General features: G+C 32.3%; 4 protein-coding genes across 4 annotated transcripts; 1 reads left to right on the plus strand and 3 right to left on the minus strand.

Moving 5' to 3' along the window:
- Positions 1-798: 798 nt before the first annotated feature.
- Positions 799-4,332, plus strand: LOC142640468 (small ribosomal subunit protein uS10c-like). Its single transcript, XM_075814583.1, has 4 exons — positions 799-1,146; positions 1,471-1,530; positions 2,452-2,784; positions 3,952-4,332. Exons 1-3 carry the CDS (start codon positions 901-903, stop codon positions 2,761-2,763), a joined length of 618 nt encoding a protein of 205 aa, XP_075670698.1. The 5' UTR covers positions 799-900; the 3' UTR covers positions 2,764-2,784; positions 3,952-4,332.
- A 1,161-nt stretch (positions 4,333-5,493) lies between these two features.
- LOC142639318 (11-beta-hydroxysteroid dehydrogenase 1A-like) lies at positions 5,494-7,666 on the minus strand. The gene is made up of 4 exons (XM_075813521.1): positions 7,556-7,666; positions 6,930-7,061; positions 6,724-6,852; positions 5,494-5,891 (listed from the first exon to the last, which is right to left on the minus strand). The coding sequence occupies exons 1-4, from the start codon at positions 7,664-7,666 to the stop codon at positions 5,688-5,690; spliced, it is 576 nt and encodes a 191-aa protein (XP_075669636.1). The 3' UTR covers positions 5,494-5,687.
- A 3,505-nt stretch (positions 7,667-11,171) lies between these two features.
- On the minus strand, positions 11,172-14,980 carry LOC142640469 (11-beta-hydroxysteroid dehydrogenase A-like). Its single transcript, XM_075814585.1, has 6 exons — positions 14,561-14,980; positions 13,367-13,559; positions 13,091-13,176; positions 12,497-12,628; positions 12,291-12,419; positions 11,172-11,535 (listed from the first exon to the last, which is right to left on the minus strand). The coding sequence occupies exons 1-6, from the start codon at positions 14,741-14,743 to the stop codon at positions 11,332-11,334; spliced, it is 927 nt and encodes a 308-aa protein (XP_075670700.1). The 5' UTR covers positions 14,744-14,980; the 3' UTR covers positions 11,172-11,331.
- Positions 14,981-17,547: 2,567 nt separating this feature from the next.
- Positions 17,548-20,718, minus strand: LOC142641375 (11-beta-hydroxysteroid dehydrogenase A-like). Its single transcript, XM_075815796.1, has 6 exons — positions 20,468-20,718; positions 19,832-20,024; positions 19,450-19,538; positions 18,951-19,082; positions 18,749-18,874; positions 17,548-17,993 (listed from the first exon to the last, which is right to left on the minus strand). Exons 1-6 carry the CDS (start codon positions 20,648-20,650, stop codon positions 17,784-17,786), a joined length of 933 nt encoding a protein of 310 aa, XP_075671911.1. The 5' UTR covers positions 20,651-20,718; the 3' UTR covers positions 17,548-17,783.
- Between the last annotated feature and the right edge of the window lie 4,836 nt (positions 20,719-25,554).

Genomic DNA, 25,554 nt, shown 5'->3' on the forward strand with positions numbered 1-25,554 from the left:
CTTCTGATCACTTTGTCACTGTTTTAAAAACCGAACCGGACCGGCCGGTCCGACCGGTTCAACCGGAAAAGCCGATGTAGTCCAGTCTGGTTAAAAGCATTAAAACCGGTCAATAACCGGGAAAAACCGGAAATTTAAAAAAAAAAAACGGTTTGATGTCCGGTTCGGTTTTTAAAACCATGCACTTTGTCTTCCTCTTTCACTAACTTTGGCTTTTATTGGGTTTTGAGTTATATTATTTTATTGTGTAGATATATTATTTTAATGTGTTGTATGATAAAATAAAATTTAGGATGTTAGGTGTATTATAAAATAATATAGTATAATAAGATGGTAAAATGTGATATTTTTTAGAAACCAGATGCTAATGTTCTAAGTTTTTTTTTTTTTTTTTGGTTATTTTAAGATAATGATATTATGAGTGAACTTTGAATCATGTAAATTTAAGAATCTATGTATTATTTAATTTTTGTTTTTGAATATTTTGTTATTTTATACGTTTTATATTTTTTTCACTCGAAAAAATATGGGTTGACTTACAATCCAACTCGCTTACAAGTTACAACTCTTTTAAGCTGACCCGACATAAAAACCCATAACACATTCTTTATATGGGCCGGTTCAACAAAGTTAATCAAATAGTCCTCCACCTTTTGTTTTGGAAATCAACTAAAGCCCAATTCAAGCAGACATCGATTTCGACTTTGGACGCCCACCTAGCCCAAAAGGGGCAATTATGTAATTTTGAAAACAATTTATTTATTTATTTATTATCAAACAGGAAATAAAGAAAAAATTGTTTGGATAATTCTAGTCAGAACAAGCAACGCAGAGAGAGACTCATACATTACTCACAGCAAAATAGAGAAAAACTGAGAGACACAGAGAGAGCTTTCTTCCATGGCAGTTTCTTCAATCTCTGCAACACGAATTCCTTCCATTCCATTGCCCAATTCTTCTCCATTTCCTTCCAAACCAAAACTCTCTTCTTTCTCTTTCTACACTTGTAAAGCCTCAAAGCTCAAAGCCCTTAAACCCTCACTACCATCTACCAGGGTTTATGCTGCTCCTGAAGTGTTGGAATCCCCAGAAAATCTAGACCCACCTCTAGAAACCCCAGATGAGTCTGACCCTACAACCTTTGAGGTCTGTAATTCTTGCCCTTTTTGTTTTGTTTTGCTTAAATTCTGTTTGGTTGTAGATAAAATGTGGGAAAAGAAAATATCTTTGTTACTCAAATTTTCTCCTTTTGACCTCAATTAAGCTTGAAACGCTATTTGGGCAAATGGGTATGGTTTTTTTTTTCTGGGAAACTGAAAACAGATGAGCATGAAAGCACTTTCTATGTTTGGTTGCTGAGAAAATGTGGGATTGGAAAATAGAAATATTTTCTTTAGTGCAGTTCATCAAATATCTAAAGGAGTTTAATTTTTATGGCTTTGAATTTAACATTAATTATCTGTGTTTTAGGTTGGAGATTCCGAGACACCCAGTACTTCTTCACTCAGTATTGGTGCAGATGCAGACTCGGTATAAATCTTTCTAATGTTTGGTTGATTTTCATATTGTGAAAAAAAAAAAGAAAAAATTTTAAGTGTTAGATTTAATTTAACTTTTTTACTCAAGAAAACTTTAAATTTCAATAAGAAGAAAAAGTCTGAATGGGTGGGGCAATATGTAATGCTTGGGATCAATAGGATGACAAACTAAATGAAATGGGTGTGTAATACTTTGTGCAATTTGGATTTTATTTCATGAGAGTAACTTTCACTGCTAAAGAAATTGATTTGAAGTCTTGTACTGTAAACTCCGTTTTTCAATGGAGTTGAAGATGAAGCTATGATTCTGAGGAGTAAGATTGTAATTTGGAGTTAAGTGAATCATTTCCTTTTTCCATGTAAAAGATGTTCCTCAGACAGTTGAGATTAGTCAAGTTAAGTTCAGTTTTTAGTCTGGAAACGTTCTTGTCGATGAAGTAGATCCTCATATGTCAGTTTTGCCTTTTCTTTTATATTCATATGCTAGAGTTCTGACTCAACTGTTGCCTGCAAGTTGCGACTATTCCTCTCACCTATTTGATTCTGGAACAGACTTCTGTGTAAGCATCAACCAATAGATCATGTAGTCACTCTCTTCAGTAATAGTACCACCTTGTTTATAATGCAGCACCTTGCTATGCAGCAAATGTTTTGGCTTGCGACAAAGAGAACTTTTTAGTTGCTTTAGAGATTTAATTCACATCTTTTGCTGCTGCTTGGCCATAAAGGATATATGAAATGGCCATATGAACAACCATTAAGTTGTTGAAAAATAACCACAAGGCCAACAACAAAGAAGTCAGGGCTGACTGAAAAATCAAAATATATCTTTTCTGTTTAGAACTATTTGTCTGTCATTTTTTCTACCTTTCTTGTAGAATTGTAATAATCTAAACTGACGTTTTGTTTGCAGATGGCCCCAAAGCAGAAAATCAGAATTAAGCTTAGATCATACTGGGTGCCCCTAATTGAGGACTCCTGCAAGCAGATATTGGATGCTGCAAGGACTACAAATGCAAAAACCATGGGTCCTGTTCCATTACCAACCAAAAAGCGAATCTATTGCGTTCTCAAATCACCACATGTGCACAAGGATGCAAGATTCCATTTTGAGATCCGTACACACCAGCGCCTCATTGATATTCTTTACCCAACTGCTCAAACAATTGATTCTTTGATGCAACTTGATCTTCCTGCTGGTGTCGATGTGGAGGTCAAGCTCTGAAGAAACAGTGCTGCAGCTTAGGTAAATTTCTTGAATTTCCAAACTATGAGGTTAACTATGATTTGTAGATTGCTATTTGGGGGAAAAAAGTAGAGAAGAAGACTGTGATAGATGATATTTCTTTTCCTATTTTGATTATTACTCCAACTTTCATCTTCATTAAGTAAAGCCATCAGTCCCAATTTTTTTTTGCAAAAAACTTGTTGAACTTCCTATGCATTAAAGATAAAGAGTTTAAGGATGTTTGGATTGCTTACCACAATGTTGAGTTTATTCCTAAGAGGCTAAGACTAATTCCTTAAATTCCTAGTTGTGGACTTTCATCTGCTCTACGTTGTTCTTATCGCTTTTAAATAAACTTTTTGGTTCTTATGAATCTACTGGGTTCGATCAACTAAGCTTCTTAAGTGCAAAAAAGTGGCTTTCCCGTTTGGCTCTATCATGTAATTGTCTAACCAACGAGATGGTGAAAGCCAGACAAAGTGAGCAAGAGAAAACTAACTTTTGAAAACTAAAACTGAAATTGTGTAATATACAAAACTAATGACCATCAAATATGATGGTTGCATTCTTAATTGAGAAATTATTGGAAGAGAATTGATGATGGCTGAAGAAGGGCATTTTCAGTGGCAGGTAATTTGTTATGGAGATGTCACTGAGAAATATGATCTTGATAAGATGAAAGAAGCAAAAGGTGTTATTTTGGACACTCAAAGTGCCATGACAGTTGTTGGCCTTGTATTTCTTTCCTGGTTTATGTGTTGCATCCTGGGACAATGAACTTGAAGAGATACAGCAGAAGCAATTCTATGCGAGTATCTCGCCAATGACCCATTTGGTCTGACGGCACCTCCCTAGGTAGGGGTTGAGGGTGAGGGGAGGGGCATGGGTAGTAGCTTAGGAGATTTCTAACCATTTCAAAAATAAAAATAAAAATCCATGTGAGTATATCTCCTCATTGTTTGACTATAGGTTCTTTCCAAATGACCTCTCATTGGGGCTGTAGTTCCTTTTCTGTTGCATTAGTTTTTCAACTGAATTGATTAGTTCACCATTTTGCCTAAATATTTCAATATAGTCTGTCTTCTATGTAAAATTTTTTTATCCATAACATCACCAATGTTCTTGCAACAAGATTTCTAGCTTCTATTTTATCCTGTTCTTTCACATTTGTACCTTTCTTCTTAGGTTCTGGATAGCTTCCTAGAGCAAATATCCCTTAGAGATGTCATTGTCGAGATTTGCCTTGTAGAGGGGTGATCACAGGAACAAGTTCATTGAACAGTTGGCCTGTTCTCAAAAGTTTCTTTTGTGGATTTCTTGTAAGCAATATCACATAGAAAATTGAAACCGCTGACCTCTTGAAGAAAGGCATGTAGAGTTTCTCTGTGGCATTCTCATTTTCTTGTGCTTGCATTAGTTGTTAGAGCTAGATGAAAAATACTAAGATGCATGACGTCTTGAATGTTTACTGAGCAATGTTACTATTTTCTAGTTCTTGTCAGATTAGTAAGTGCTGACACATTATCTTGTCTTTTTTCTTAAATATGAAGTTTATTTGATATAAAAGGTAGAATGAGATGAACTGTTTACCATATGTTACTTATACACGTCTTGCAAAAGTCACGAAGTCCATTAGACTTGAGTGACGAGTCACCTGAATGTTGATTATGTATTTGGTCATGTATCTCAAAATTTACTTGATTTCATTACCCCATAGTTTAGTGGTACCTCTGCCTCTTTCCAATGGGAAGACTGGTGAGTGCCGATCTTGAAGCCTAATACTGCTGAAACTATTTGTAGGGGGGTAAAAACTTTGATTTGGTGACATCTAATTATCTGATTTGTACAAAGTTTGATAAAGTATATTAGAAAAAACAAAGACACACTTTAAGATCTTCGTGACCAGATCTTGATTTAACATGTCAAACTGATATTTTAATTCTAAAGTGTAAATCATAAATCCTTTTTTCAAATGTCTCGCTTGAGCTTATCATTGAAGTAGATTATATGTTTAGACTTGGTTAATTTTCTTGTAAGACGAGCTCGAACTTGTTCACGAGCAATATGATTAACTTATTATTTTTCCATATATATAGTAAACTCTTCACAAATTTAATAACTGAATTATGGTTGAAACTATATTGTTTGAGTTAATCAAATAGCTTGATTTTCCCTTATGAACTTATAAAAAGTAGATCCACCAAAGGTTTAAAATTTGTGTTGTGTATCTAAGAGTTAGACCATTTTAGATATACACTATTGTCAATTTCTTTAGGGCCTTATCACATCTCTCCGTGTGTATGTAAAAATACTTAGTATTCTAAAAAAAAAAAAAAAAAAAGCAGAAGAAGAAGCAGATCCACCATCCTTTTATTGTTGAAAGTTAATTTTTTCATATAAATATTATGTAACTTTTATTATGAAATGGACTATTTATTTTATTAGTAAATTATAAATAATAATTTAATATCTTATGAATTTAATGACAAATTTACACTATTCAATCTTTAATCTTTAGTCTATATAAGTATATTTACCCACACACCACTGCACACCCTTGATATGATGGTCACTCCACAAATATAAGTGCTTGTGGGGTGGGGGAAGGGGCAAGGGCCAGGGTTCAAGTCTTCAAGAAGGGGTTTTACACACATATACACTTAGATTAGACTAGAGTAGAATTCTATTTTGTAAATAATAATTAAAAAAAAAGTATATTTACACACACATACACTCACAAACATATTATGTATACTTAAATCGACTAATGCTAATGAGCTTGTTCACGAATACATTATTTTGTTTCAGCTAGTTAATAGTCAAGCCAAACTAGACTTGAGTTTGACCTTTTTATTAAATAAACAAGCGTTTTTAAGTTTGTTCTAAGTCAAGTTGGAACTGTTTAGCTACTCATTTCAGCCCTAGTCCTTCTTTGAACTCCGAGGCCTACTAACCAAAAGTGAGTGGAGGCACCGTTCGAATACTTCAGGACACAAGGTTTTGACCCAAAATCCTGCCTTCATCCAAGATGGCTCAGTCAAGTACGTGTCTCCATTACAAGCGCTGTCCAAAATTGCCTTGGCACACCCTTCTGTTGTCTCAGTTGGGAACCAATCAGCTTGAATCTAACCATAAATCACATTAAGAAAATGAAAAAAGATACCTCTTTGTTTTGAGAGAATAAGAATCAAAGTGTAAATAGTAGCTAAATTGGCAATAGAAATCACACATGTTAGGGATTACAAAATGGTTAGCACAATTATTGTTAGGCCTAGGCACTCATATTGTCATATACACATCTGGCAGGCCTCCAAACAACAACAATCTAGTCTTAAGTCCAAAAGTATTGTCATATACACATCTGGCAGGCCTCCAAACAACAACAATATAGTCTTAAGTCCAAAAGTTTGAGGTAGGTCAGGAATCCAAACTTTATCAATTATCATCGTACCAAAACATCAATTTTTTTTTTTGTGTAGGTAGGAATTGAACCTCAAATTTATAATTTGACGATAAGAGACTTTATCAGTTGAGCTAATTGGAGCACATGATTTGCATATGTAAAATCAATGATATAAGCACAATATTTTCTTGCACATCCACATGGGATTTAAAAAAAAAAAAAAAAAAAAAAAAATATATATATATATATATATATATATATATATATATATATATATATATATCTTTGAGAAAGTTCACGTGGGAGTAGGAAGGGTTTTATTATTATTATTTTTTTTAATACAAGCTTTGGTTCAATTGATACTGACAGGCTATAAAGAAGAGCTCATTTTTGTCAACCACGAAAAATAGAAATTAGGCATCATTATGTTTTCATGCTCTTCCAAAACCCCTCTCCTCCATTAACCATAGCCATAATATAAATGCAACATGCACTGGTAGGGTAAATGATTAGCTATGTTTGATAATTCACGTTATACTTTTTCTAAAGCCTACCTCTGAAAGATAATCGCCTTGTGTCATTTCTGACTCAATCACTCTAGGATTCACAATTGTAATTCCAATATCCTGTCCAAATTCAGTCCTCAATGTCTCAAAAAAGGATATCAGGGCTGCTTTGCTTGCCTGAAGTCATCACAGATTTTACAAGCAATCAGTGAGAAGGAAAAAATGGGAATAACACAAATTAGGAGGTTTCTTACATTGTAGAAGCTAAAATTTGGAGTACTTAACCATGCTGCAGGTGAAGCAATTACAACAATCTTCCCTTTGCTTTTTCTTAAGTGGGGAACTGCATATTGGGTGCTATACACTGAACCCCAAAAATTTATATCCTTAAAAACAGGAAGTTTGGTTAGTCAGGGCAAGTATGCAACCTAAAACTCAGACAAAAAATAGGTTAATCCTTGAACAAATGCAGCTTAACATCAAATAAAAATTTGAACTTTAAAGTGTGCAATTTTGTTGCAAATTTTTTGTGTATTTGGATGTGAATAGCTAGTAGGATTTGAATTGAACCACCATGCCTATTTTATATCAACAAACACACAAACATTGGATCATGATCCTCTCAATTTTACTTAAAATAGAGACAGTTTATTTCATAGTTAAAATTTTATTTTTGGATTTGGCCGTGTACAAAGTGCCACTTTATTTAATCTAAACCATAAAATAGATCCATTTTAAATGAAGAGAATTCTAATATGGTTAATGCCAGGCCTAGAGATGCAATAATATCGGATGACATTATCTAATAGACAATTGGTATCACCGTTCATTTTTTTCAATTCCAATAACAAGTACTGTTACAGTGTTATGGTTTTATTACCATAACTGAAGCAATATCAGATAATTGGGAGAAATCTTCAAACAAGCCTAGTCGTAGTATTCTAGCGTTGTTCACCAAATGGTCCACTGTTCCAACAACCCCACCCGCCATAACACAAGTCACAATTTTTTTTCCACAGCCATTGAAAACCAAGGGAGATTCTTCTTTTTACTAGGTAAATTTACATTGTAAACACAAAAAAGTGGCAAATGTTGTACATTTTTGCAAAAAGTGATAAATATTTTACACTTTTTGTAAATGTATACAACATTTACTACTTTTTGTGTCTACAATGTAAATTTATATTGCAAGCATAATGCAAATATATAAAGGTCCGAAAACCAAATTACATATCACACAATTTTCTTCATTGATAATTAAGTTGCACATTCACTCAGCAGGTCTTGAAGTCATGATATAAACCTCTACATTACTTTTACAAGGGAAGGAAGGATGAGTTGAAACTCATGCTGAAAACATAAAATAAAGGGTTTTGTTAATGGGAACTTTATAGTGCTCGTTAATAGCAAATTTTGACTTTTTTTTGGGTACAATTTTGTCTTTTTTGCAGCTTTATGTCATTTTTTTCAATATAAGGCCAACTTTGTAGAGAGAAAAATTATTAAAATAACCAAAATGACTAGTTTTATTTTTTATTTTTTAATTTTTTTATTTTAATACAAGATAGAATTCTACTTTAGTCTAATCTAAGTGTATATGTGTGTAAAACTCCCTCTTGAAAACTTGAACCCTGACTCTTACCCCCCACATCCCACAAGCACTTATACTTATGGAGTGACTATTTTATGTGCTAAAATTATTTTATAAATAAAATACTTATGGAGTGATGTGCTAAAATTATTTATAAATTGATAAGATGTATTTATTTTATATATATATATATAACTTTCTTTTGTTCTGCTTAGTTGAATGAATGACATAGATATGTAAATGGGGTTTATTGTTGGTTCTACGTCCACTCAAAGAAGGAATTCTCAGTAACTTATACACTTGTAAGCTGGACTATACACTTGTTACTTAGCAAAGTGGAACTTAACCCACTGAATGGAATATGTCCTTCCCGGTATACTTAGTCTCACAGGAAAATTATTAAGTACTCTGGGAGTATCATAAATGCGTACTTTCCATCTTTCACATAAATGGTGGGTTTCACCATGAATTTAATTAGTGAGACCCACCATTCATGTGATAGGAGAGAATACACATTTATGGTATTCCGAGAGTACACAATAATTTCCCAGTCTCACATTGCTAAGAAGCGAAAATGAACTATTTTGTAAATAAATTAAGTTGTTTATAAAATAATTTACATTTCTTATGCAAAAAAATTTGTTTGTGTTCATTAATTTAGAAAATGAGTCAATCTCAACTCTAAGTCTCTAAGTTTAAGGTCAATGATTAAATAAGCTGATTCGAAACATAATAATGTTCTTGTAAGCTTGTTCTGCGACAAGCTTGTTTAATCGAGTCTTATAATCATGACTTACTGTCGGTATAATATTAAACATAATATTTTTAACTTTTATGCATATAAATATATAATATCTCTAAGCTGGGGAATGAATTTGATAAAAATAGGAGTAATTAAATAAGTTTCCTCTGCCAATGTCTATATATATATATATATATATATTAATATAAATACCTTGCCAATTCCTGACCATGCTCTCGTAATCGGAATGACTTTGTCAGCCACGTTTTCAAAGTATTAAGGATCTTTTGGAGGACAAAAGAAACTTGAGAAAAAGAAATAGAGGCGTGAGGAGAAATAACACAGTGAGAGTTAGAGGAAGGAGTATAATGATCAATAAATTGTGAAGTCAGCCACGTTTTCAAAGTATTAAGGATCTTTTGAAGGACAAAAGAAACTTGAGAAAAAGAAATAGAGGCGTGAGGAGAAATAACACAGTGAGAGTTAGAGGAAGGAGTATAATGATCAATAAATTGTGAAGCAAATCCATAGCTTTGCTACAATGAACAGAGAGAAAGATATAAATATATAAATATATATATATATATATATATATATATATATATATATTAAAAACTCCAAGGACTTGGCTACCTAACAAAAGAAAGAGGATTCAATTAACTTACTTTGGGATGAAGTACATGTAAATTGTGATGTGAGAATGATGTTGTACATCTGAAAATGTGGCTTGAATTAATTAGCCATTATTATTTATTTCTTTTTTTAGAAACAATTAATTAGCCATTCAGTTAGCTTCAACCTAATATTTTTTTCATTGGTGGGCGATATTAAAGTGCCGTTTTGAAATTCAATGATGAAATAAAATTTGCGGCCTACTTTGACAAATCTAGCATCTATATCTACATATTTTTTCGGCTAGATTTCTGAGTGAATGGTGAGTATTGGGCCTACTTTAGGCCCCTAGTTTTTTTTTTTAAGGTTAAAAATTTAAAATACAATCCCAGTCATTAAGAACTGCCACATCATATAAAAAATGTCACTTCATTCTTTCATTAGCCACATAAGCAAAAATACTAATGAAAGTTAACATAATGACCAATAGTATTCATTTTTTAAATTTTAGGGACCAATGGTGTTCATTTGAAATTTCAAGGACCAAAAATACTTACTACGTAAACTTCAAGGACCAATAATGTATTTTCGTCTTTATTTTATTGCGGAATTAATCAACTTTAACAAATTATTTTTTATGAATTTAGATTGATTTCAAGATTAATTACCAATTTACCATATAGTATAACATACACTATATGTAGTACAATGAACAACTAAGTAAATAACACAACACACCCTCAAAAAAAAAAAAAAAAAAAGTAACACAACATATGGTGACATAGAAAAACTGATGGAAAAATTTGTGTGAGCTTAGTTACCAACCTCCAAGACCATGAATTCTTCTATGAGTGATGTTAAAATTATGTAGTTAAATGATTAAATCCATCATTTCTTAAGAACTTAATTAAACATGGATTTTGTTCAACAATATTTTTGATAGGTTGAGAATTGGTCTCAATGGATAAAGTTTAATGAATCTTGATCGGTCAAGCTGCTTGGTGTCCAACATGCATCAAGATTACATAACTAGCAGTTCTCCTTGAGTTGAATCTTGGTCTTGTCTTAGAATTGAAAAAGACTTCAAGCACACTTCAAGATGCACTAAGACTTTCCAATATGGATACATTTGTTCATGGTTTGCCAACCTAATACCATGGACTCAACTTACTTGATTAACTTATTTCTTTTCCATATATAATAAAAACTAGTACACTACAACTAAAATTTATTACCTGTTCACAAATACAAGCTATAATAATAGATAAATAAAAGTTATTGCATAAATTATATTATTTTAGTTAATAAGATAGAATAATTTCTGTTTATGAACTTTTAAATTATATATAATTTTACTACAAATCAAACTATTTATATTATCATTAAGTTATAAATAATGATTTAATCTCTTATGACTTTAATTACAAACGTACATTAAATAAAAAAAAATTACAAACCTACATTATCTAATATCAAGTTTATATAAGTATATTTTTATACATCTATACATATAATTTATAATGTCATGTATACTTACTTGAACTTTCATAATCATGAATTTGTTCAATAATACTTTATTTTATTTGAGCTTGGCTTATTCATAGTTGAGGGTAAAATAAGCTTGAACTTGGCTTATTTGTTAAATAAATGAACATATTTAAGTTTTTTTTTTTTCTCAAGTCAAGTTCAAACTGTCTATTCATTTACAGCACTAGTCCTTCTTTGAAGTCCAAGGCCTACTGACAAAAAGTGAGTGGAAACACCATTCAAATACTTCAGGACACAAGGTTTTGACCCAAAATCCCGCCTTCATCCAAGATGGCTCGGTCAAATACATGTCTCCACTGCAAGTGCTGTCCAAAATTGCCTTGGCACACCCTTCTGTTGTCTCAGTTGGGATCCAGTTAGCTTCAACCTAACCAGAAATCACATTAAGAAAATGAAAAATATACCTCTTTGTTTTGAGAGATTAAGAATTGAATTGTAGATAATGGCTAAGTTGGCAATAGAAATCACACATAGTAGAGGCCATTACCAATTTTTATGCTGAACAGGGTACAAAATGGTTAGCACAGTTATTGTTAGGCCTAGGTACTCATATTGTCAGATAACCATCCAGTCGGACCCCAAACAACTATCAAGTCTTAAGTTCAAAAATTTGAGGTTGACTATAGATTCTCCACAGATCAATTATGGTCAAAATTGAACAGTGTAATTTGTGTTATGAAATAGGTATATTCGCAAAACAAAATCAAGTTCACCAACAATCCTTTGATGGATTGGCATATGTTAATGATATAAGCAAAAGATTATCTTGCACATCCACATGGGAGCTGGAAATATTTTTAAAAAATTTTAACACAAGCTTTGGTTCGATTGGTACTGATAGGCTATAAAGAAGGGCTCATTTTTGTCAAACACAGGTGAAAAATAGAAATTAGGCATCATTATGTTTTGATGTTCTTCCAAAACTTTCCCCCTCTCCTCCATGGACTCTAGCCATATACCAATAGCTGATGCTTTTTGGAAAGAACAAATTTTCAAAGATCTTAGAAACCTCTTGGTATGGATTAAACACCTCAATGCCTATAATATAAATGCAACAAAAAATGGTAGGGTAAACACTTAGCTAAGTTAGATAGTTAACAATATACTTTTTCTAAAGCCTACCTCTGAAAATAATTCGCCTTGTGTCATTTCTGACTCTACCATTCCAGGAGTTACAATTGTAATTCCAATATCCTGTCCAAATTCAGTTCTCAATGTCTCAAAGAAGGATATCAGGGCTGCCTTGCTTGCCTGAAGCCATCACAGATTTCACAAGCAATTAGTGAGAAGGAACATATGGGAGTAACACAAATCACGAGGTTTCTTACATTGTAGAAGCTCAATCTTGGAGTACCTAACCATGCTGCAGCTGAAGCAATTACAACAATCTTCCCTTTGCTTTTTCTTAAGTGTGGAACTGCACAATGGGTGCTATACACTGAACCCCAAAAATTTATGTCCTTAAAAACATAAATTTAGAGTAAGTTAGGGCGAGTATGCAACCTAAAACTCAGACAAAATATAGTTTAAAATTTTTAATTTTAAGGTTTGCAATTTTGTTGCAAAGTTTTTGTGTATTTGGGGGTGAATAGTCTGAAGGATTTGAATTGAACCACAATACCTATTTCACTTTGACAAACATGTAAATATTGGAATATGATTCTCTAAATTTTGCTTAAAAAATGGAGAAAGTTTATTTGGTTTTTTGTTTTTTAGATCTATAGGTTAATTGCAAAGATTCCTAATACAGTTAACAGTAGGCCTAGACATGCATTAATTTTCAATATTTTGGTGTTTCTGTATGGTTAACAATTGACATTATCTAAAACACAATAGCTATCACTATTCATTCTTAAATTCTAATAACAATCACTGTTAAGAAAGTAGGATAGAGATTCAATCATACATGCTGGTTTTATTACCATAACTGAAGCAATATCAGAGAATTGGGTGAACTCTTCAAACAAGCGTACTTGTACTACCCCAGCATTGTTAACCAAATGATCCACTGTTCCAAAAAATAAACCACACCAACCATAGCACGAGTTACAATTTTATTTATTTTTTCACAAAAAGCTATAGAAAATGAAAAGATATCGATCGCACAATATTTTTTATTGATAAGTTAATTATATACAAATGTACTCAATAGGTCTTGAATTCATGATATAATCTTTTACAAAAAATAAGACACTTACATCGTCCAAAATAGTTCACTATCTCATCAACAAACTGCTTACATTCTTCAACCTTGGAAACATCTGCACGAACCACAACAACATCTGGTGACCCTAGCTTACGGGCTTTATCTGCCACTGCTCGAAGACAATCTTCTCTTCTAGCAACAAGGGCTAAACGAGCTCCTCTCTTTGCATACTCATAAGCAACATACTTCAAACCCACAAAATTAATGTCACATTACTATCAATCTATATATTAACAAAGGCACAACTAGAAAATTTTCACTAGGGCCAAGTCCATGTAGTGCTACGAGAATTGTTTGTATTAATTATTTGTAAAACCGTTCATAGTCAAGAGACAAGGCACTAGAAATGTGTTAAATTAATAAATTGATGGGTTTTTAAATTTTTTTTTTAACAGGGATATCTAGACCTCTTCGAGTATCTGACTATTCTCTTGGCTGTATGTAGTTAAAAAAAAAATTATAAGCTTAAAATTTTCACATGATATTGTGATTGAAGTAACTTCACTCTTACATGATTCCACCATTGAGTCATTGACATCGCTTTATTTTGTTAGTAGTAATCAATGTTAAATTAAGTACCGATTCTCCCAAAATCTAAAATTATTGAGATATGATAAATTTAATCATTTAACCATAAATTCCATTATTTTCCCTCACTTGTGGGCCAAAACTACATTTTTAATAGATGGGGTCTAACAAGTGAGATTTTAAAAGGGAGATAGAGCAGAGGAGACATAGACTGCTCTGATACCATGTTAAATCTTCCATTCTTCCAAAAGCTTAAGATATTGAGACATAGTAAATTTAGTCATTTAACTACACAATTATAACAATCAAAACATGTCATTTTGTGTCAAATTTTATTGAAAACTATTATAACGTATGTGCGATGTACGACTTAATTGAAAATTATATATAAATAAATTAAAATTATATTAATAATTAGTGAATCGAATAATAGAAAACACATTAATTTTGTGAAGTATAGTAGTTAAATTTATTGAGCTACTTCATCCAAGCAAGGTATGTAATGTGTAAATTTTATACTATCAAAATGCAAAATTATGATATATAATCAAAGTAATTAAACTAAATATTAATTTATTTTAAATTGCTAGAAAATTTTTATTTGAAATAGAATTTAGTAAATTATTTGTATGACTAAATATACATATAAAATAATTACCTCACCAATTCCTGAAGAAGCTCCAGTAATGAGTATGACTTTACCAGCCACATATTCTCTATATATGGATCTTTTTAAGGACCAAAGAAACTTGAGAAAAAGAAATGGTAGCATGAAGAGAAGTAATACGGTGAGAGTTATAGGAAGGAGTACAATATTCAAGAATTTGTGAAGCAAATCCATAGCTTTGCTTCAATGAACAGAGAGAAAGAGAGAGATATTAAAAACTCCAAGGAACTGGGTACCTAATAACAAAACAAAGAGGATTCAACTGGATAACGGTCATTATCATTTGGATAAGATTTTGGTATTTCTAGGTTTTAAAACTCTGGAAATGATCACTAATTTTTGTCAATTTAGCGAAGAGGTGGCTTTACGCACGTTACTTTGGGATCTCACACGAAGGACTTGAGATAAGGTACATGTAAATGTGATGTGAGAGTGATGTTGTATATGTGAAGATGTGGCTTCAATTAAACCATTAACTCGGTTAGCTTGAGCCTAGTATTTGTTTTTGGCTGGAAATATTCAAGTAGGGACAAAGTTTGTTTTTAAAATGATTTGGACTATGGAAGATTTTTTTTTAACAAGTTATAAGACCATCCATATGTATTATTTAAATAAGTTACATGATTAATTAAAAAAATTATGTAACTAAAAGCAATGCCAACTTAATTACTAGTCAGTTAAGCGATCGCCTAAGAATCCAGGTGGAATTAGGCCCCCAAATATTAAACAATAAGTATATCTCTTTATATGTGAGTATTAATAAAGACTCAAATATTAGCCGACATGTAAAAATTATTATCAAAGAAAATGAAGAGAGATGTTAGAGATATTACAAATTTTGATATGTCACCATTCACAAAAAAGTAATTTTGACATTCATTTATTATATGATTGAAATGTCACCAACCATATTTGTGACATTAGTTTTGTAAGCATTTTGTAGTAAAAATTGTAGTAAATTAACATTTTCAAAAAAAAAAAAATGATAAAAAATATTTTCGTTGGATGTGCTACTCTCCGTTTGTTTTCTCCATGGAGTTTTAGAGTGTAAAAGTTCTTAATCTCCCAGAAGCTAAAATACACACACACTACTCTCAACAAAAAATATTGAAATCAAAGACAAAAAAAAAATCAATCTCAAACCTTAATTTTAAAATTTTTTTTTTGGGTGCAAATTACTGAAAATTTTGTCACTCTCCACTCAAAGCATATAATAGAGTTTTTATTTTTAATTTTAAAGGTTGTCTATAGCTGCTGCACTTCCAAACTTCTTCTCTGTTAAGCTTGAGTTCTGTCTGTTAAGTCCTTGTTTTTGTTGGCTTATTTGCATGCCAAATTTATTTGTATTTTCGTCTCAATTTTCATGTATTTTGGGTTAATTTGTAATTGGGTAGAAGTACTTAAGCCCTGACCACTATTGCTTTGAAGAGAAGGTTGCACTAATGAGATAGAGTGTAGCCCGTGAGATGGACGCATGGTAGAAAAAGGAACAACCTTTTTCAGTGCAGCTAATGAGCAACTCGCGACCAAGTCACGCCCGTGAGTTGCTTGAGAATAAGGTCTAATCTTGCATCCTTATCCTTTAGCTAGTTCAATTCCAATTAACTCTACCCCATTCCAATTAGCAAGAGCTGGTGAGAAAATCCCTAGAGATCTTTGAGAGTTTGTTAGAGCATTATTGAGTTCATCCATTTGAGAGAGAGAACCTATGTTCCCTCTGTGAATCTTTACCATTCTTTATTCTCTTTCTCACTTACCATTTCCAAGCCATGAGAGTAGATTTTCCAAACACTTCATGTTACCTTTCATTGATCTTTGGTTGAGCGGTTGGTGTTGGGAATCATTGGAGAGCAATACCACAAATCCAAGAGAACTAGGTGGCTTACTACTGGCCACTCAGCATGCGTACTCCGAAGACAAGGTGAAGAAACAGCTCAGCAAATTCAGTTGCAAAGAAGAGCATGGAGGGCTCGAGTTCTAGGCTAGCTTTAGGCTTGAAAGATCTATTGTAAATCTGTATTGCAACTACTCACTAGTGGAGGTTTGGCAGTGATGCCAGAGAGATTTTGACCCCAGGGACTTCAATTTTTATTTTCAAAAACACATTCGATGTTTTCTTGTAGTTTGCATTTCTTTACCTCTACATTATTAAGTTTGTTGTGTAAAGACCCCATTTTGCAACTTATATTTAACCTCATTTCATCACAACAATCATTTCACATCTTAGGGGTAAAACTAATATTTTGACTGTTTGATTTCTAATTGTATTGCATGAAATAAATCTTGAAGTCATAATAACTAAAATCAAAGGTCATGAGCCTTAATCGGACAATTTGATTGAAAGATAGCATTAAATCAAGTGTTAACGGTTAATGTGCACTTGGATGAATTAAGTTCCGACTACACATGATTATGAATCCTTTTTTTTTTTTTAATACAAGATAGAAATTTTATTTTAGTCTAATCTAAGTGTATATGTGTGTGAAACTCCCTCTTGGAGACTTGAATCCCGACCCTTACCTCCACACCCCACAAACACTTATATTTGTGAAGTGACCACCGCACCAAGATGCGTGATAATGAACCCTTAATTTTAATTGTTTTAATTTCAGTCCAAATTAAATATAATAATGTCTTGTAACACTATTGATCGAGGATATAATTTATCATGGAATTGCATACATATAATTCAATCCTAGAACAAAGTATTAGTTAATTACTAAACTTTGGATTTAACTAATATTAGGGTCCGTTTGGATATAGTTAAAAACTGAAAACTGAAAACACTGTAGTAAAATAATTTTTAAATGTGTGAATAGTACCATGAGACCTATTTTTAATGAAAAAGTTGCTGAAAAGTGATGTTCATGGGTCCCGTGAACAGTGCATAAATGCACTTTTTACGGGAAAAGTCAACATTCACAGCTAAAAAAAAGAAAAAAAAAAAGCGACGCAGGAAATGCGGAAACACTGCACCTTAATATTAATTTATTTAATTGAATTAATTGAGAGTTAATTGGCTAAACTTAAGGGCCAAGGAATGTTTGAAATGGTATAAATTGCCCCTTCTTCTATCAAAGTAGTGAAAGATTCATTAAGCTATGAAATATTACCCTTTTCAAGGTAAGAGAAGACGTCCACTTAGAGCAAAGCTAGCTTGCAACGCAACCAAGGCAAGAGCGTGAAGTAGCTTTTCCCTAACCCAAGGTTCTGGCTAGGAGTCCTTCTTTGAAGTCTGAGGCATGTTGTTGAGAATAATTGAGCGTAAGCACCATTCAAATACTTCAGGGCACAATATTTTGATCCAAAATGTAGCCTTCACCCAAGATGGCTCAGTCAAGTACATGTCTCCACTGCAGGTGCTATCCAAAATCGCCTTAGCACACCCTTTTGTTGTCTCAACTGGCATCCAGTTAAGTTGAGCCTAACCAAGCATCACATTAAGAAAATGAAAAAAGATCCTTCTTAGTTTTAAGAGAATAAGAATAGAAGTGTACATACTACATAATAGATAAGTTGGGAAGTAGAAATTACAAATAGTAGAGGTCATTACAAGTTTTTCTGCTTAATAGGGTACAGAAAGGTTAGCACAATAGTTGTTAGGCCTAGGTGCTCAATTTGGGGTGACAATTTTTATCCATACTCAATAACCCACCCATACGCCTCCAAACAATAATGACAAATTAAGTGTTTTAAATGGAGACATTCATTATTCAAATCATTTTTCCCCATTTGTATCTACCGATTTAAAAGAAAAGAAAAGACATAGGTCAAAATCGAGTTGTGTACTTTGTCTATTTAAAGAGGTACAATTCTAAAGAATAAGATTTTCTAGCTAGCACATCCACATGGTAGTTGGAAGTTTTTTATAAGTTCCAACAAGCTTTGGTTCTATTGGTACTGACTCGCAATAAAGGAGAGCTTTTTTTCCCCCTCCCCCGCAATTAACCTTATCCAAAACAAGTTGTTATTGAGGAAAACTTGTTTCTTAGGGAAATTTTGCCATACTATTACCTAACTTGTTTCCTGGGGAAAGTTTTCCATACCATTACAATTTTTAAAAGATTTCAAGCCCTCTTGGTATGGGTTAAACATCTCAAGGCCTCTAATATCACTGCAACATACATTGGTAGGGTAAAGGATGAACTAAGTTTGATAATTCACATTTCTAAAGCCTACCTCTGGTAGAAATTCTTGTGTCATTTCTGACTCAATCGCTCCCAGAGTCACAATTGTAATTCCAATATCCTGTCCAAATTCAGTCCTCAATGTCTCAAAAAAGGATACTTGGGCTGCTTTGCTTGCCTGAAACCATCACAGATTTACAAGCAATTGATGAGAAAGAAAATGTGGGAGTAACACATATGAGGAGGTTTCTTACATTGTAGAAGCTCAATCCCGGAGTAGTAGCCCATTGTGCAGCTGAAGCAATTACAACAATCTTCCCTTTGCTTTTTCTCAAGTGTGGAACTGCATAATGGGTGCTATGCACTGATCCCCAGAAATTTATATCCTAAAAATTATAAAGTTGGAGGTAGTTAATGGGTGCAGACAATATGTTGTTTTGCTAATCTATCATATGAGAGAAATTTTAAACTCCGCATTTTGTTGCCAAGATTTTGTGTTTTTGGATGTGAATAGCCAGTGAGATTTGAATTGAACCCCAATGCCGATTTTATTTTGATAAACATGTTAGCACCAGTCACTTGGCCTATAAATGCAATAAGAATTTACCTTATGGTGTATTTTGAAGTTACCTCAAGGGACATTATCTAATAAACAATAGCTACAACTTTGTTTTAAATTCGAATTACAATTACTATCACAAGCTAGTTACAAAAGTAGGACAAGAATGCAATCATGGATGCTGGTTTTATTACCATAACTGAAGCAATATCAGAGAAATGGGTGAAATCTTCAAACAAGCGCAATTGTAATGCTACTCCAGCGTTGTTCACCAAATGATCCACTGTTCAAAAAATCCCACCAACCATAACACGAGTTACAATTTTTCCACCACCAAAGCCATAGAAAAATCAAAGTACATTACACAATTTTCTTTATTAATAAGTTACACACAGAGTTGGTAGGTCTTAAACTTAGATCTTATCATCTACCTTACTTTTACAAGGAAAGCACATGTCATTTGAGTTAGAAAACTATTGTTGAAATAATATGGGTAAAAACTCTTTCACAAAGTACTGTATTGTGTTAAACACACTGAAAAAAACACCACCCAAAACATATTTATCACATACTTACAACGTCCAAAGTGGTTCACTGTCTCATTAACAAACCGCTCACATTCTTCAATCTTGGAAACATCTGCACGTACCACAATGACCTCTGGGGATCCTAGCTTGCGAGCTTTATCAGCGACTGCCTGAAGACGGTCCTCCCTTCTTGCAACAAGGGCTAAACGAGCACCTCTCTTGGCATACTCATAAGCAACATGCTTCAATTCCCAAAGTTAATATGTCATATTAAGAATCTAAGTATAAAGGAACTAGATATCTCAATCTATATATTAATATGTAAAATAAATGTGATAATGAATGTAATTGTTGCTAAATCAATAGAGTAATATACCATCTTAACCGCTATGAAAGATTAAAGCTTGGTGTTTATACTTTATACACTTATTCTCAATTGATTAATTGAAAGGAAATAGAAGTTTTATTAATTTTAAAAGAGTTTGAAAAGTTAAAAAAAAAAAACAATAAAAAAAGTTTGAAATTTAAAAAAAAAAAAATTATAACTTAAAGAAACAAAAATATATGACAAAAATCATCTCCAAGGTTGGGTAAAAACGTGGATAAAAATAGGAAGGATTAGAAAACCCTTTCCTTTGGCCTCTGCCACTATTTATAATGATAAATGAGGGGGATTGATAAAAACCTCGCCAATTCCTGAAGATGCTCCAGTGATAAGTATGACTTTGCCAGACACATTTTCACTGTATACATATCTTTTTAAGGACCAAAGAAACTTGAGAATAAGAAATGGTGGCATGAAGAAGAGTAACACGATGAGAGTTATGGGAAGGAGTACAATGTTCAAGAACTTGTGAAGCAAATCCATAGCTTTTTTGCTACAACTACAATAAACAATGACAGAGAGATACTATGAAGTCCAAAGAATTGTAAAGAAATAGTATTCAATCAGATAACGTGCATTAATTCTCAATACAACAGGCAGGGGTGGAACTACCATAGTACCCTTATGATAAGGTACATGTGAGAATGGACATAAGAGTGTGGCATCCGTTTTAGCTTTTAGCTTTTATTTTTATGTACAGTTTTTTAAAACTTCATTTTTTCCCTACATTTTTTTTTTTCACTTTTTCTAAGGTACAAGTGTACTTTAGCACACTTTTAGCAATTTAAAAAAAAAAACTAAATAAGTTTGTATATTTTACGATATATAATATGATACGCTACAATGCATGATACTGAAAAATAAAAAAATGGATTCATGATATGAATCATGCGTTGACAATTATGTGTATAATATAGTTCTACACATAATATTATTTCATAATATTACTATTCCAAGGTTACCACTAATATTATATAACACAAATAGATAAACCTAATAGATTTTCATGACATTTTGTTATACCATACTAAATTATCAATTCATAATCAAATAATGTATAATTTTAATATCATTGTTACATAACATGTCATGAGTAAAGGAAATATAAAAACATTTTTAATGAAAAAAAAAGTGAGTAAAGTGGCCCCAAAAAAAAGCAAACGCATTTATAAAAAATAAAAAATAAAAAAGCTTTGTTTACATATTGACTAAAATCATCATATCAGTTGAAATTTATCAAAATGAATTGGAATAGAATTGGCAATCAGTTAATAATTTTCTCATTAATGTTTTTTAAAATACATGCACCATACAACTCAACTTACAAAATATCTTACCACTGCACACTCTTGGTGTGGTGGTTACTCTACAAGTATAAATACTTATGAGGTGTGGAAGTCATGAGACGGGGTTCAAATCTCCAAGAGAAAGTTTCACATACAAATACAAAAGAAAGATGATTCAATTAATGTACTTTGGAATCAACTACATCTGATGTGAGAATGATGTTGTACATGTGAAAATGTGGCTTGAATTAAGCCTATTAGGCTAGCTACAACCTAATATTTGTTTCAGTCTGGGCAATATTATATTAAAGTGCCGTTTTGGAATTTAATGATGTAATAAAATTTGCGGCCTATTTTGTCAAATCTGGCACCTATATATACATATTGTTTCGGTTAGATTGCTGTGTGAATGGTGAGTGTTGGGACAAATTTAGACCCTAGATTTATTTTAAAGCGGAATTAATTAACTTTAACGAATTAATTGCTATGAATTTAAATTGATTTCAAGATTAATTACTACAGTGTAACATACACTATTTAGTAAAGGATTTTTTTTAAATGATATTTTTTTGATTATGACAGGTGATTTGGGGATTTTTTTTTTTCTCTGATTAGGTAGTTTGGGCCGGGATGGGTGTTTTTGTTGTGTTAAGTTTGGACTTTGGAGGGACCACGGGCCCAATGGTTGGGTCTAGTGATTAATTTCGTTTGGGTTATTTGGACCAGTTCAGTTATTATTGGGTTCATGGGACCAATCAAAAAAATTTGAGACGGTTAAATATTTTAGGCCCAGACTATAAATTATGAAAATTTCTATATACCTATTTTAGTGGGTCTTGGTCTACCCCATGTGCGCAGTTGAACGGATGACATAGATAAGCGGATGTGGATTATTAATGTTGGTTCGAATTCGAAGTACTCTAAAGAAGTGAATTCTTAATCCGTATACTTGTAACCTTGTCTCTAGTGTGTTCTAATTAGTTCCGATGCTCAATTGGTATAACTTTTTATCGTGAAATAAGAGATTTGAATTTATATTATGCCTACATTAAAAATAAATCTATTAAAAAATAATTATCATGAAGTGTCATAAATTTTTAATTCAATTATATTTATTAAAATTTTTAAAAAAAATAGAAAAGAAAAAAGCTGGTCTCTTCCTCTCATCCCTTACATCATGGAATATGTCCTTCCATCAAACGAATTTGGGGTTAGGATCTTTGATTTCTAAATAGTAAGACAAAGTTTATATTGATAGGCTCTTAGATCCGTTTTGTTTTATGTTTTCTCTTCAAATTTAAAAAAAAAAAAAAAAAAAAAATCATAAGTTGTACAATAAAGCCAAATTCATGTGGGTAAAGTGACATTTTTCGAACTATATGTAAATAGCGTAAAATCAACCCAAATTATAGGTGATTAAAGTATAATATATAAATAATTTAGACATAGACCTCTTCGTTTGGCCACCATTATAGGGCAGAAAAAATTTGCAAGAGACAAAGTGGGATATTACGGAAATTTTTTTTCAACCCTATGCATTGCTAAGAAGTGAGGACTTTGCTTCTTATGTGAAGAAGCTACCCTTGCAAGCATGGTATTCCTTTGAGTTGGACTTGAAATCAAGCATCTCATTCACTACTTAGTCTCAATTAATGACTTCAAAAGGAAAAAAAAAAAAAACCTTATTTTATTTTATTTTTGCTAATTAAAAAAAATACATAATACTAAATTTAAAAGATTTTGAAAAAGTAAAAAAATATAATAATCCATAGCTTTGCTACAATGAAGAGAGAGAGAGAGAGAGATTAAGAATTTGTGAAGCAAATCATAGCTTGAGCCTTGAGCCTAATATTTGTTTCTTGCTGGAAATATTAAAGTATGGACAAAGTTTTCTTCTAAATTGCTTTGGAGGAATCATTTTTAATCAATTAGGTGACAATTTATAAGATTATTTATATGTTTTATTTAAATTAGCTTGTAACTCGTGTTTACACACAAAAATGTTCAATTGTAGTGGTACTAAATTACTAATGATATTAAGCATGGCTTATTAAATATATAATAATGAAAGAAATTAGGAAATATAGTGAACTTATATTTACATCTATAATAATAATAATAATAATAATAATAATAATAATAATTTTTTGAGAAATAATAAAATTTATCTTTTATTTTTTGAGAAATAAGAAAATTATCATTTGGTTTCGCTACTTAGGTATTCTTACAATAACCCTTCTAATCAAATCAATAAAAATAGACTCTCAACTTATTGGGTAAAACAAACTTAATTTTCTTGTTACATAGAATACAGAGGACACATTGTTTTTTATTGAACTGTTACAAAATAAATTTAATTGTTTTTATTGTACTGTTACAAAATAAAATTAATGGAGATAGAGTATTTGCTTTCCCAATTGGTCTCCGAAGAAAATAATAATGCTCTTAAATTCCTTTCTATTGGGCTTGTTCATGGAGATCGATGGCATCGTCAATACCCCACTTTGAATCTAATTATAATGGCAACAAACAATTATCGCAAGCCCTTAGCATTTAAGCTTCTTCAGCATCCAAATAGAACAATTTTTCTTTAATTAAACAATAACCAATCTGAGAGTGTTTATCTACTCAATTGGTCTCCAATGAAAATTTTAATGCTCACAAATGCCTCTCCTTTGGGCTTGTTCACAGAGATTTATCGCATCATTGAAAATCCATTCTGAAAAATCGAAATGTACGTGAACAACAGCCAGTTAACATCAGCCCTTTTCACGTGAATTGCAGCACCTTAGGAACTAGGGAATCCAAATTAAATAAGAATTAACAACCAAATAAACAGATTCAATCCCTAAATGCTTAAGCTACATATACAATTTATGTACTTGGAAGTGCTACCTATAAATTATTTTAACTATAAGATCTGCTAGTGAGAGGCACTCACTGCGTATGCCAATAATGGCTTCAAAATCTCCCAAAGAAAGTGTCACCACAGCGTATGTTCCTAAAATTAAAAGCTATCATCAATGTTGTAAGAGCACCAGCATTGAATGGGCTAAACCCATTCTCTATGCCAAATTATAAAGTATAATAGCATTGAGGCCCAAAACCCTTCTCCATTGAAAGTTGTACAATACCAGAATTGTAAAAAAAAATGCAATTGAGCTACAGTGCAATTCTAAATGTAGAATTGCACTGTAGCTCAATGGTATAAAAAAAAACTATTTTTAATTCGACTCTCTCCAATCATTTCTGCTCTCTCTACTCTTTTTCTTTCTATCTCTCTCTTTCTTTCTACTTTCTCTTCTTCATGGTCTATCTTCTTCAACGGCATGGAGGCAACGGCGTGGAGGCTCAATCAACTGCTGTGGTGGAGGCGTGGAGGTCGTGAGGTTGTTCATGGGTTTCCGGCGTGGGTTTGCGTGGGTTTGTTCATGGGTTTCCGGCGTTTGGGTCGGATTTAGGCCGGCGTTTGGGGGATTTGTTCCGATGGGTTTGTTGGGTTTGATGATAGATTTTGGTTTTTGATTTTGATTTTTGATTTTTGATTTTGATTTGGCTGGATGGGTTTGTTCATGGGTTTTGATCGGCGTGGGTGGTTGTGATCGGCGTTGGTATATGTGATCGGCATTGTGGTGGTTGTGATCGGCGTAGGTGGGTGGTTTTTTTTTTTTTTTTTTTTTTTTTTTTTTTTTTTTTATGGGTTTGCTGGTATATGTGATCGGCATAGGTGGGTGAGAAATAAACTAACAGAAGATTAGGGAAGGAAGATAAAATTGAGAAAAAACAAAAAAAGAAAAAAATATATTTTATTGTGAAAATATATCATTTTAATGAGTAGAATAGAAAAATAGAAGTTTTGATGTTGAGTGTATTGAAAAATGGTATTGTATAATTGATAAAGTGATTTTTTTATAGTAAAATAGGATAGAATTGAGAAAAATGAATGTGGATGCTCTAATAGACCAGTATGCCAAAGCCGCATGGGCATATTTTGTAATGGACAAAACTTATGCATAGTACTTTAGGTGTTATTTCTTAAGTTTCTCTCTTAAGATTCTGTTAGTGGCTATTTTACTTAAGAAATACATTTCCATCCATGAG

Source organism: Castanea sativa, chromosome 6 (assembly GCF_040712315.1).
Source record: "Castanea sativa cultivar Marrone di Chiusa Pesio chromosome 6, ASM4071231v1".
NCBI lineage: Eukaryota > Viridiplantae > Streptophyta > Magnoliopsida > Fagales > Fagaceae > Castanea > Castanea sativa.

Bases quoted from the DNA above. Each gene is read 5' to 3' on its own strand.
- LOC142640468 (XM_075814583.1), top strand. From the start codon at position 901: ATGGCAGTTTCTTCAATCTCTGCAACACGAATTCCTTCCATTCCATTG. The intron at 1,147-1,470 runs GTCTGTAATTCT...TCTGTGTTTTAG, and splicing joins CTGACCCTACAACCTTTGAG to GTTGGAGATTCCGAGACACC. The intron at 1,531-2,451 runs GTATAAATCTTT...TTTTGTTTGCAG, and splicing joins TTGGTGCAGATGCAGACTCG to ATGGCCCCAAAGCAGAAAAT.
- LOC142639318 (XM_075813521.1), bottom strand. From the start codon at position 7,666: ATGGCGGGTGGGGTTGTTGGAACAGTGGACCATTTGGTGAACAACGCT. The intron at 7,062-7,555 runs GTAATAAAACCA...CCTGTTTTTAAG, and splicing joins CTGATATTGCTTCAGTTATG to GATATAAATTTTTGGGGTTC. The intron at 5,892-6,723 runs GTAGGCTTTAGA...ATTTATGGTTAG, and splicing joins AAGGCGATTATCTTTCAGAG to ATTCAAGCTGATTGGTTCCC.
- LOC142640469 (XM_075814585.1), bottom strand. From the start codon at position 14,743: ATGGATTTGCTTCACAAATTCTTGAATATTGTACTCCTTCCTATAACT. The intron at 12,629-13,090 runs GTAATAAAACCA...TATGTTTTTAAG, and splicing joins CTGATATTGCTTCAGTTATG to GACATAAATTTTTGGGGTTC. The intron at 11,536-12,290 runs GTAGGCTTTAGA...ATTTCTGGTTAG, and splicing joins AAGGCGAATTATTTTCAGAG to GTTGAAGCTAACTGGATCCC.
- LOC142641375 (XM_075815796.1), bottom strand. From the start codon at position 20,650: ATGGATTTGCTTCACAAGTTCTTGAACATTGTACTCCTTCCCATAACT. The intron at 19,083-19,449 runs GTAATAAAACCA...TATAATTTTTAG, and splicing joins CTGATATTGCTTCAGTTATG to GATATAAATTTCTGGGGATC. The intron at 18,875-18,950 runs GTAAGAAACCTC...TGATGGTTTCAG, and splicing joins CGGGATTGAGCTTCTACAAT to GCAAGCAAAGCAGCCCAAGT.